This window comes from Tiliqua scincoides, chromosome 1 (assembly GCF_035046505.1).
Source record: "Tiliqua scincoides isolate rTilSci1 chromosome 1, rTilSci1.hap2, whole genome shotgun sequence".
Taxonomy (NCBI): Eukaryota; Metazoa; Chordata; class Lepidosauria; order Squamata; family Scincidae; genus Tiliqua; species Tiliqua scincoides.
Window position 1 is genome coordinate 145,472,062 of NC_089821.1, and position 12,025 is coordinate 145,484,086.

Genomic DNA, 12,025 nt, shown 5'->3' on the forward strand with positions numbered 1-12,025 from the left:
AGCCAGACCTGGAAGTCTGTGGAAAGAAAGTATACTATTGTATCCTGTCTTCTTCTCTCACTCCCAGGGTTCTCTCCCTTGCACAGAAGGCTGGTAACACAACTTCCTAGTCCAAGATGTTGTCTAGGACAGGTTTGGGAGCTTTCTACAAAGCTTTACTTAGTATTCAGGAGTTTCGTTCACAAATGCTTTCATAACAACGAATATAGAGTACATAGCATCCTGAAACAATTTTCAGGATAATTAATGTTTATTACTGGTGTTGCAAAGACAAGCAGTAAGACATAGCACAGACACCCGCCTATAAGTTGACCCCACAGATAAGTCGAGGGCAGGTTTTGAGCCAACAATCATGGAATTTTCTATGACCCTCAGATAAGTCAGAGGTTAAACTTAGGGGGATGCCTGACTATAGTTTTGTCTGATTTTATCCCAGGCCACACCCTGAAAAATAACCTACCACTAATCGTTACCTTAGAACTGTACCCTCTAATTTATTAAAAACATAGTAAAAGATCATATGATACATTTTTATTCTTTTTAAATTCTGGTCTTCACCTCCTTTTTGTAAACACTATCAGAGTAAGTGCACTGTAAACAACATACCAGTAAATCAGTGGTTCCCAACCTAGTATTCATGTACTCCCAGGGACACTCAACAGGACCTTTGAAAAAGAATGGAATAATGGCAGAAAAAGGTAGGTCCTGCTCCAGAATGCCTTGCAAGACAGGAATGCCTTGCAAGGACCAGCAAGGCAGGAAGGGAGGTAGCTGTGAAAGCCCCACCAATAGCTAGTTTTTGGTCATCAATTCATCTATGAACCAGTGATTGAAAACCAGCACAGTAAAAAAAGCTCAAACATAATATGGAAATTGATCAATCACCCAGAATTTGTCAGCACATTTCTGATGCAAAACAGTGCAAAGACAGAGTCTTCTGTTCTTCAAACAGATAAAAAGAGAAAATATGTGATGAATACATGAAGTCTGGGTTTTCAGAGAGGAGATGAGGGCTTGTATTATTACAAACATTTTGCTAATATGAAGAGTACAATTTATGGAAATCGGCTGCCAAGGGATATGCAAGTGAAAAAGGTTGGGAACCACTGCAGGAGATCCATGAATCAAATTCACCTTCACAGTGTCTGGTGTGTTAAGCTAGAAGCTCTACATACAGCATACAAGCCATAACACATTACTGGGAGTGTGTAATTCAATTCACTGCAGAGAGATGCAGCTGCATATATTTGCAGCCCTTTTTACTCAGAAGTAGACCCACTGCTTTCCATGGGTGTTATTCTTAAGTAATGCTGCATTGAATTGTAGCCTGGGAATTGTTGCTTCAAATGAAAAGGGGATCCCATCCTGCTGTTGAAAAAAAAAAACCTCTGCCAAATGCAAAGCCTTTACAAAAGGGAAACAGGTTGCAGTAGCAAAAAGGAAAGGAGGGGAATAAAAGGTTAACTTTGGCTGGAACATCCCAGGAAAGTAACTATTGCAACTAATCAGCTGCCTGCCTAAGCTTAGCTGAGAAAGGAAACTGTTCAGAGTTGAAAGGTTCTGCCCTCTGAGTGAACCGGATATAAGGTGAAGTGATAATTGGAGCTTGATTATTTGGCAAAAATTTCACTTACTATACATGAGTATCTACAGTAAGTTTCTCCATTCTGCTGTAACTGCTATTACCACCCTGTTATAGGTGCATCAAGGCCAAGTTCAAGGCTCATTCCATGAACACAAGGACACTGCACAAAAAACAAAAAGAAAGGGTGCCAACTGACCCAATGTTGGTGTCATTTTGCTGAGAAATTGAAAATCAACAACATGTACGTTTAACACAGTACTTGGTCGTATTATCAGCAAGGAAGTCTGAAACATCTAACAAAAATACCATGTTCACATACAGTAAGGATCTAATGTATTCAGATATGGACAGCAAAGGGAAATGAATTACACTAAATATGCAGGATGGCTCCTAAAGAGGATGGTGAAGGCTTTATGTTCTCGAGTCACTAGCATTTTAAAAACTTAACAAGAAAAAGTGAACACAATACACCACAAGACAGTGGTTCTCAAACTTTTTACCACCGCTGCTCACTTCATTGGCTTACCCCAGAATGTTCTGTGGTTTCCAGAAAGTGGCGGCGTATGACCCACTTTGTTGGCCATGTTGCATCCCAGAACGCCTTGCAGCTTCAGTGTAATGCCGGTGCACAATCCACAAAAGAATGGGTTGCAACCCACTGGTAGGTCACGACCCACAGTTTGAGAACCACTGCGCATAAGAAACTTACAGAGATTCTATTGCCAAAAAACCTGCCTAAAAGGTTTTTTTTTTTAAAGTAACCAGCGCAAAGGGAGCTCCAAGTCATTGTAAATAAAGACACTTTATATGATCCCACTTGTCACAATATTTGCATTAATTTCTTTTTAATTGTCATGGTAACGAGATAAGCCTCCTGCTTGTTTTGAGCTTGCTCCTTGCACAATTCAAGAAAGAGCAGTAATTCTCCAATATTTGACCACTATCACAAGGCTACAGCCAGTATTCTGCACCAAGATATAATAGGCCCACTTGGATAGATTTTATAATAGTTTTTGTGCCATAACAGTATCCTGCTTCTAAACACAAATCTGGTTCTGAGAGTTAAATGCACGTGTGTTAAAATGGAAGCAAGGATGCCCCCATCTGTGTAATTTCTATTGGTAAAGAAGAGACAGAACATAAGCAAGAAATCCTTGATAACAGATGACAAAAATTCACCCCCACTTCCCAGTACGTCTATGCATTTTAACCATCCAAAGGAACCATATATTGTGGAGCACAGCCTGTACTCTTCCTGTTCCCACTGTTGCAGAATGCCCCATTCTCATTGGGGTGGTAGACATGTGTCATCTGGGTCAAGGTTATGGGCAGAAAAGCATGAAATATAGGCATGAAATATGCAAGCAGGTGGCATTCATGAAATAGGCATGAAATATGATTTAAAAAGCCATTTTTCCTTTTCTTCTGTGGGGAGGAATTTTCCAAACATGGCTGCAGCTTATGCTGATGCCCTGTCTGGACTCAACAAGCATGACACGAACACCAAAATTTCTTGTCATCAAATAAATCTGCTTGGACAAAGGTCCTTGATCCAAGGGGAGCCTCCACCATTCTGACATCCAAAATTGCTGCTTCCTTGTCTCATTCCAATTGGGGGGGGGGGGAGAGAGCAATTAACATTCTACTATGGTTGCAAACCTATACATGCTCACCTGGGACTGTGTCCTATTGAACACAGTGGGTCTTGCTTCTGAGTGGGTAGACACAGGACTGCACTGTTACCATACCCCAGAAATGTGGCATCTCTTCCATCTACCTTGTTGTCCCCTTTCACCCAAGTATTTGGTAAACAGGTTGAAAGTCAGGAGTTTGGAAGATTCTACGAAGAGGTAGAATGATGAACCTAAGTGTTGTCCCTCAAAAGGGTGGCCACCAACCCCTGAGCCAATTAGGCCTCATCCCCCCTTTCCAAGAAGCTATAAACTGCCTTGGTTTGGAAACTACATTTTGAATTCTTGCTTTACCCTGAACTTGCTTGGTTTTCCCTGTGTTTGTACAAGTGAGGTTTCTGCTGTGTATGTTAAAAAAAGTTCCAGCAAACCTGCATAACCTGGTTGGTTACCTTAAGCCTGAACCATGCCTCTGCCCTTCAAAGGAAGCTGAAATACTCTGTGCCCCTGTGCATTCTATTTTTGGACTGCATCTGGCTTGGCCCTGCTGGGTTTAGCAATCCTTGAATCTCAGTCCTTTAGGTTCCAAGTTCCCCAATCCCTCCAAAAACACATTGCCCCAAGTTCAAACTACAGTATCTCTGCAACATCTCACCATCTGCACCATCTCAAGAAATGGATCAATGAGCAACAAATCCCTACTGTTGCACAAAATGAATTCTATGGAAACACCATTGTGTCCTGAGTACACTTCTGTACTGCAGCGAGTCATGGACTCTTCACTCACAACGAGAGGAAACAGAACGCTTTCCACATGCGCTGCCTCCAACGCATTCTCGGCATCACCCGGCAGGACAAAGTTCCAAACAACACAGTCCTGGAACGTTCTGGAATCCCTAGCATGTATGCACTGCTGAAACAGAGACGCCTGCGTTGGCTCGGTCATGTCGTGAGAATGGATGATGGCCGGATCCCAAAGGATCTCCTCTATGGAGAACTCGTGCAAGGAAAGCGCCCTACAGGTAGACCACAGCTGCGATACAAGGACACCTGCAAGAGGGATCTGAAGGCCTTAGGAGTGGACCTCAACAAGTGGGAAACCCTGGCCTCTGAGCGGCCCGCTTGGAGGCAGGCTGTGCAGCATGGCCTTTCCCAGTTTGAAGAGACACTTTGCCAGCAGTCTGAGGCAAAGAGGCAAAGAAGGAAGGCCCATAGCCAGGGAGACAGACCAGGGACAGACTGCACTTGCTCCCAGTGTGGAAGGGATTGTCACTCCTGAATTGGCCTTTTCAGTCACACTAGACGCTGTTCCAGAATCACCTTTCAGAGCGCGATACCATAGTTTTTCGAGACTGAAGGTTGCCAAAACCATTTGTCAGAATTAGGATGGGAAGATGGAATATAGGATTATTATTTATACAAGTCCCCAGTCTCCAAATTGTTAATGCCAGGAAGCCAACAGCAAAAAAGAAAATTAGAGGCAAAATGAATAGGACACATTCATCTTGGGTGATGCCTTGTTAGGAAAGGGGGAAAGCAGGTGAGAAAAATTCACTGAAAAACAATTCTAGATAACTCTGCAAGGTAAATTAGGCTAGCCCAAGGGCATCCAAATAGCTTCATGGCCACAGGAGAATCTGAATCCTTGTCTCCTCAGTCCTAGTTCAATACTCTAACCACTAGACCACACTGGCCTAGTTACATTCTGATTTCCTAGATCTTTTCCATATCTACCAAACAAAAACCACCAACCAGCTAGTATCTTCCATCATCTCAGAAGCTAGTTATAAGAACTGCCTCTCCTTATCAGAGTTTTGTCTGTCCTTCAAGATTATCTGGAGAAGCTCTTCTATGCATACCATAATTTGTGAATGCACAACTGGTAATGAGGAGAGGAAGGGCCTTTTGTGTGTTGGCACTTACCTTACGCAATGTACTGCTAGAGAATATTTGTTTGGCCCCAACTCTGACCAGCTTCCATAAGAATGTGAAGATGCTCTTGTTTGTACCAGGTATAACCTGTGGTTTGTTTTGATTTTTTATGTACTTTTTCTGTTTTAATTATTTTGTATTGATTTGTGAGCTGCCATGAGGTCTCCTGGCTGGCGAGAAAAATAGCATAAAAGTACTTCTACAAATGTGTATTTAAAAAAAAAACAAACTCTTTAACTTCCCTAGAGGCCCAGGTTATGCAGCTAGGGAATGAGGATGCTAACTCACAAATTTCTCTGAAATCCAAATGCAGTATGCCTTAGGGACCACCTTCTCTCAAAAGCAAAATAGGTGCTTTTCTCCAGCAAACCTATCATATCTCTCTCTCTCTCTCTCTCTCACACACACACACACACACACACACACACTTCTATACACACCGTATTGAATTAAAACTTTTAAACCCACACACATTTATTTGTAAGTGTACCTGTTCCAAGATTTTGAATTTATGAGGTAAATTTTAAGCCACAAGGTGGAACATTTTGGACAACCTAGCCTACAAGTGTAAAAGGTTATATTTAAAAAGTCACAAAATACTACAGAACAAAAACTTTTGTTCCCAAGTGCTTCATTACAAGCAAGAAACATTGGAAACAGAGGGCCTCAGGGCCCAATAGACCCTTGCCTGAAAGCCTTTGGGGCCAGACCAGAACTGCCTGTCTAGAAGACAAGGGTAATTCTTCCTGAAATTTTTTTTAAAAGAGGACTCTTGTCAAGGAAAAGGAGATTCTTCAGTAAAATGAAAAGTTTTCTATGCCCCAGCAGTATTTTACCATCGCATCATTTCAACTTTTACTGTAAATTCTCAGTTACATCTTCTTTAAGGAGAGTCATTAAATTTACGAAACTCTCATCACCTCCTACAGGGTTTTGCCCTCACAAATTCTTTTCCATGGCCCATCAATTAATCTGCAAAGTGAGCCAAGCCTGAGAACTGTGAAACTGCTGGATGCCTCAGAGATTTGATGAGAGTCACCAAACATGCCCCTTACTATAAAAATTACACAAGTATCCTCTCCTCCCATTTTCACGCCTAGGTTTGAAGCCACGTAATCAGAGCCACCCATAGACACTCCTTGGGCCAGGTGTTAGGCGGGTTCACTTAATAAGCATAGCAAGGTGTGAAGTCCATAACAGGCAGAGATTCAAGATAGGAATTTCTTGTTTGGAAAGACTCCAGGTCTGGCAATTCAATCAATGATATGTTACCACTGCACAGAACACCACATGGGAAAGGCAGAAACAAAAGGCTAGCCAACACTAGCTGATGAATAAAAATCTAAAACAAAACAAAACCTTCACTTCACAAACCACAGCATCTAAATCAATCAATCATCAATTTCTGAACTGCTGATTCATATAAAGAGAAACCCCAACTATAAGTTTTAGATAACAGGTTACAATCCAAAAGTGCCCCCTCTACACCCCAACCTGTTTCTCAGAGTTTAGTCAAGACCTGTTTAACAGGACAGTGGGCAACACCACATCAGATAAATTCCGAGACGTCTTCTTCAGAGAGGCAGATCATGTGGACAAATTTTAAGAAACAAACAAAAGCAATTGCAAAAGATTTAAAGAGTGGATGCTTCAGGAGGGCTTCATTTGGACATCCACAACTGCAGGGGAAAGGCAGGGTTTTTTTTAATTTAATAAGTTAAATAACACTGATCTATCTGTCATCAATCACATACAAAGGTAGCTCAATTTTGACAGTCATAACACCATAAAATAATTTTTTATCACAATAATATCAACAATTGGAATTAGCAATAACACCGTTGCACGTTTCTAAGGTTACAGAAAGTGAAGTTTAGTTTTAAAAAATATAGTAAAAATGCGTGCAGTGACTCAGGGCCCAAACCTATCCAATTTCCCAGGGCCAGTGCAGCCATGCCAATGTGGTGCGTGCAGCATCTTTCAGTCGGGGGGGGGGGGCAGTCACAGAGGCCTCCTCAAGATATGGGGTCATTTGTTCAATTAATTTGGGGCTGCGTTGTGGCTGCACTGGTGCTGGAAAGTTGGATAGGATTGGGTCCTCATACTCCTGCATGAACAGGGCTCTTCTAAAACTGACTTTATTTTGCTGGCACGTGTATCCTTTTGAAGCCTATCCAACTAGTAGAAGTCATCTATGAAATACCAGAAAAGGGGGAGGGGGAGGAGGAGGAGAGGTATTCAAGTAGCAATGGTATGTTGGCATTCAAGAAATGCTGTTAGAGGGTGGGGAGTGGCCAATCCTACCCCATCTTTCAGTGCTGGTCCAGCCCTACCAATGGGGCATGCGCTGTGTCCTGTGGTGGGGAGGCAGTCACAGAGGCCTCCTCAAGATAAGGAATGTTTGTTCCCTTACCTCAGAGTTGCATTGTAGCTGCACCAGTGCTGGAAAGTTGGATAAGATTGGGCCCTCAGACTCCTGCATGAGCAGGGCCCTTCTAATTTGTTACTTCTAAGTTGTTACCATGCTCCTGGGCATTATGGTCTGTTATACTGTTTTTATATTATGATGGATGTTGTATAGAATGTGTGGATGAGTGTGTAGAGTGTGATTGTTGGAATTGTATTATACATTTATGCTTGTATCTCAAAGGTGCATAAATTTCATTGTGCTGTAGCACAATGACAATAAAGTTACTACTACCACTACTAAAACAGACTTTATTTTGCTAGTACAGTCATTTTCAACCACTGTGCCATGAATGGTCCCCAGGTGTGCCATGGGAATTTGGGAGAAGGTCATTTATCAATAGGACCATTGGGGATGTGAGCCCCCATTGACAGCACAGTGTGCCTTGCCAATCGTCAAAAAGCTGATGGTGTGCCTTGACCATTTTAGTGCCTTGCCAGTGTGCCACAAGATGAAAAAGGTTGAAAATCACTGTGCTAGCAGGTGTATCCTTTTGAAGCCTGTCCAACTTGTAGAAGTCATCTATGAAATACCAGAAATTGGGCAGGAGGAGAGGAGAAGTGTTCAGGCAGCAACAAGCAGGTGGCATTCAAGAAATGCTTTCAGAGACAATTGTTGGGGGGAGAGAGAGGGCCCGATCCTATCTAATTTTCCAGTTCCACTGTACCAATGGAGTATGCACTGCATGCTGTGGTAGGAAGGCATTCACAGAGACCTCCTCAAGATAATGGAATGTTTGTTCCCTTACCCCAGGGCTGTACTGCAGTTGCATCAGTGTTGGAATGTTGGGGAACACCGGCCCCCCCCCCCCGTTCCATTCGCAAGGCTTGGCTAGACAACCCATTCCTGCCCAGCCCACAGGTGTACACATTTGATCCCTGTTGCGTATACGCAACGCTGGGCAGAAGAGAACGGCTGGAAGCAGTTTCTGAGAGCTGCCAGTCCTTGAAGTGTAGAGCCTCACCTTGCTTTCTTTGGAGACCCCGTTCTTTTTGTGGATCTCGTGCTTGAGCAAGTGGTTCCTCTTCTGGCGACAGCGCAAGTGCCCATTGGAGAGAGCATTGGAGTTGGCCATTTGCCTTTCAGGAGAGCAGGTTTCCCAGCCCCTGGGAGTGTCTCTGGCGATGCTTCTTCCCGAGTTCAACAAGCCCAAGCGAGAGGAGCTGGAGACGGCTTACTCCACAGAGGTCCAGGGAAAGACATCCAAAGGCGCCTGGCGTGGCTGCGGCTTCACAAGACCTCTCTGCAGCGACACGCGTCCCTGGGTGCACCTTCAATGAACTCCCAGCCGGAGAAGACGCTCCACCGCGGCCCTTGCACAAGGAGCAGCGCGCTTCTGCGCCTGTTGAACTCCTCTGACTCACTGCAATGAGGGACGGCGGTGAAAGGGGGCGGGCAGGCGGGGCGAGGCGGGCTTGTGAGGCGTGCAGTGCACACCCTTTGGGCAGCTTGGCGATGCAATGCAAGCGTTCGTGTGGAGGGCGCAGCTGTTGGGGGCGCACTCAGCGGGGCTGCCACGGGGAGGTCGTGGGCGCTCTCCACCTATAACGCACCCCCTGGGGGTGGGGGACTCCGTGTCGGCACCAGGGAGCTCTGCTCAGAGAGCGCGGGGCTTGCAGAGCCTCCCTGTAGCAAAGGAGGCTGAGAAAGTCCCTTCTCCCAGGCAGGGTTTCTCTTGACCCGGTCCCGGTCTCGTCTGAGAGAGGCAGCAGCCCCCTTGGGGACCACCCAGCAACCCGCCCCCCTCAGCTCTCTGTCAAGCAAGGAAGGCAGCAGCCAGCGCACGGCTCCCCTCCTGGGCCGCTCCGAGCGCGCCTCTCCCGTTGCTCCTCAAGCCTCGCGCGCGCTCAGCTTCCCCCCTCCCCCGGGCTCGTCCTGCCCGCCCGCCCGCGCGCACGCAAGCCAGCCTGCTCGCTCAGGCAGCGCAAGCCCATGGGTTTCAGTGGGGCTTACTCCCAGGAAAGTGCGCCCCATACTTACGGGACAGTAAGCCCCTTTGATTATAATGGGGCTTACTTCTGAGTAGACAAGCATAGGATCGGGCTCTGGCTGCAGTCCTATCCACACTTTCCTGGGAATAAGCTCCATTGACTATAATGGGGCTTACTTCTGAGTAGACATGCATAGCGTTGGGCTCTGAGGCTGTAATCCTATCCATACTTACTGGAGAGTAAGCCCCTTTGACTGTAATGGGGCTTACTTCTGAGTAGACATGCATAGAATCAGGCTCTGAGGCTGCAATCCTAGCCACACTGCCCTGGGAGTAAGCCCCATGTATAATGGGGCTTACTTCTGAGTAGACATGCATAGGAGTAGGCTCTGAGGCTGCTATCCATATCCTATGGGTAGCATAGGATCCTATCCATACTTACTGGAGAGTAAACCCTATTGAATTCAATGGGCTTTAGGACCCAATCCTATCCCATTTTGCTAATGGGGCGTGCACTGCATCCTGGGGTTAGGAGGCAATTATAGAGGCCTCCTCAAAGTACAGGAACATTTATTCCCTTACCTCAGGCTGCATTGTGGCTGCACAAGTGCTGGAAAATTGGATAGGATTGGGCCCTTACTTTCCAGTAGACATCCATAGGTTTGGATTCTAAACCAGGGGTGCCCGCAGGGAGCCCCCAGTCTCAATTGAGTCTCTGGCCCTCCAGAGCCTAGCTGGAGCCCATGTTGGCCAGATGCAACTGCTCTCAGTGTGAGGGCAACTATTTCATTTCTTGTGTGAGTGGTGGGACAGGGGCTTCCTCCACTGCTTGCTGTTTCACGTCTGTGATGCTTCAGCAGCAGTGAAGGAAAGGCTGGCCTTACTTTGTGCAAGGCCTGTTATAGGCCTTTGTGCAAGGCCTTTGTGCAAGACCTTCATTCATTCATACAAGTTCCACTTCTAATATATTCATTTACATACATTTATGTAAATTTATGTAAATTTGAAATGTAAATGAATTCTTCCCCCCCCCCCCCACCCCTGACAGAGAGATGGTGTGGCCCTCATGCCAAAAAGTTTGGCCACCCCTGCTCTAAACCATAGATTAGGGTGTTTGAAAGTGATCTTATTATTTTTTCCTGATTTGAAAGGCAGAAAGCAGTGCTAGGAGTTCTTGTTCCAAATTCTCATTTTAATTACACTTTAAAAGTGTAATGGGGAGGTGATACAGTTACAGCAGATGCAGCCCACACTATTATTTCTAACTGGGAAAAGTAATCTATTTTATTTTCTGTAGAATACAGTACCTTAAACACCAAAATGGAGTGTTCTCTGTGTGTTTATTCAGATATTTTAAACATAAATTGGTGGTGTTTTGTGTTTTTAACAACAAAATCACACCTCTCATCATAGATAAACAAGCTTTTCTTTTTTTGAGAAGTTTGTACTCCCGCTGTGTGTTTTGCCTGTGTTTCTTTGAAGAAAAAAAGAATCCCAATGATTTGGGGGTATTTCTGGATGTCAAGCCATTTTCTGCATTGGCTGCAGCAGAGTGTCTGTTTACACAACAGAGAGCCTCTTAATGCAAAGAAGAGACAATCTATCTCCAGTAGCCTGTGGGGCAAGCTAGTGTCTGGCAGGGAGTGTCTGTTTACCCAACAAAGGCAATAGATTAGACAATGTTCATTTAATGACCTAATCGCATAACAATGGGGATTGGAGACTATATCCCTGTCATTAAGTGGTACACACCAGTAATATTGTTCCTTTTAAACATTATCTGGGGAGCTTTGCCCCCTAGTACAGTGTTTCCCAAACTGGGTTGGGACCTACCAGTGGTGGGTCATTAAAAGTTTTTGAAATATTATAAAAACCACTTTGCAAGCACCCTTGCTTGGTTTGCTTGAGAAAATTGTTAACTGGAATGCTAACCTGTGGTACGAGGTAATCTTTAAAACTCCTTTAAAATGTCACATTTTCAAATTTTTCCCTCGTAATTGGCTTGCAGTAGATCTTATGTGAACCCAGTTTCAGCCTTTTGTCTGACCTGGAAGTACCTAACTGCACATCATGCTGTCCAGTTCAGCCTTCTGGGTACCCTGGAATGACTGCAAAGTTTTGAGGGAACAGTCCTTCAACTCTATGGAGAGTCTAGCAAATGTTTACACACACACATACTATATGTAAGGTCTCTAGCAGCCTTGGGAGCACAGGACCCCGATTATTATTATTTACAATTTATTAATTTTTATTAATAAGTTATTATTTATTTTTAGTTCTTTTTTTTGTCTAGTGTGTTGTGATAGAGTATTACCCCAGTCAATTTTCAAAATTTACATTTCTCTGTGGTCCAGAAAGCATGTTTTCACATTTAGATGATCAGTGTTCATTTCTTATATCACATAGTTTACTTACAAAACTAAAGCTTCCAGAATTTCAATTCTTATACTAACTAGCATATTTTCTTGCTGCAGTCCTAC

General features: G+C 44.3%; 1 protein-coding gene across 1 annotated transcript in view; it reads right to left on the reverse strand.

Annotated features, from left to right (window-relative positions):
• The window catches only part of SPTLC3 (serine palmitoyltransferase long chain base subunit 3), a 110,793-nt gene extending 102,103 nt beyond the window's left edge, over nucleotides 1-8,690 (reverse strand). The window contains exon 1 of the mRNA XM_066622452.1: nucleotides 8,580-8,690. Within this exon, the coding sequence (XP_066478549.1) occupies nucleotides 8,580-8,690 (111 nt within the window). The remainder of the gene's footprint in view (nucleotides 1-8,579) is intronic.
• Between the last annotated feature and the right edge of the window lie 3,335 nt (nucleotides 8,691-12,025).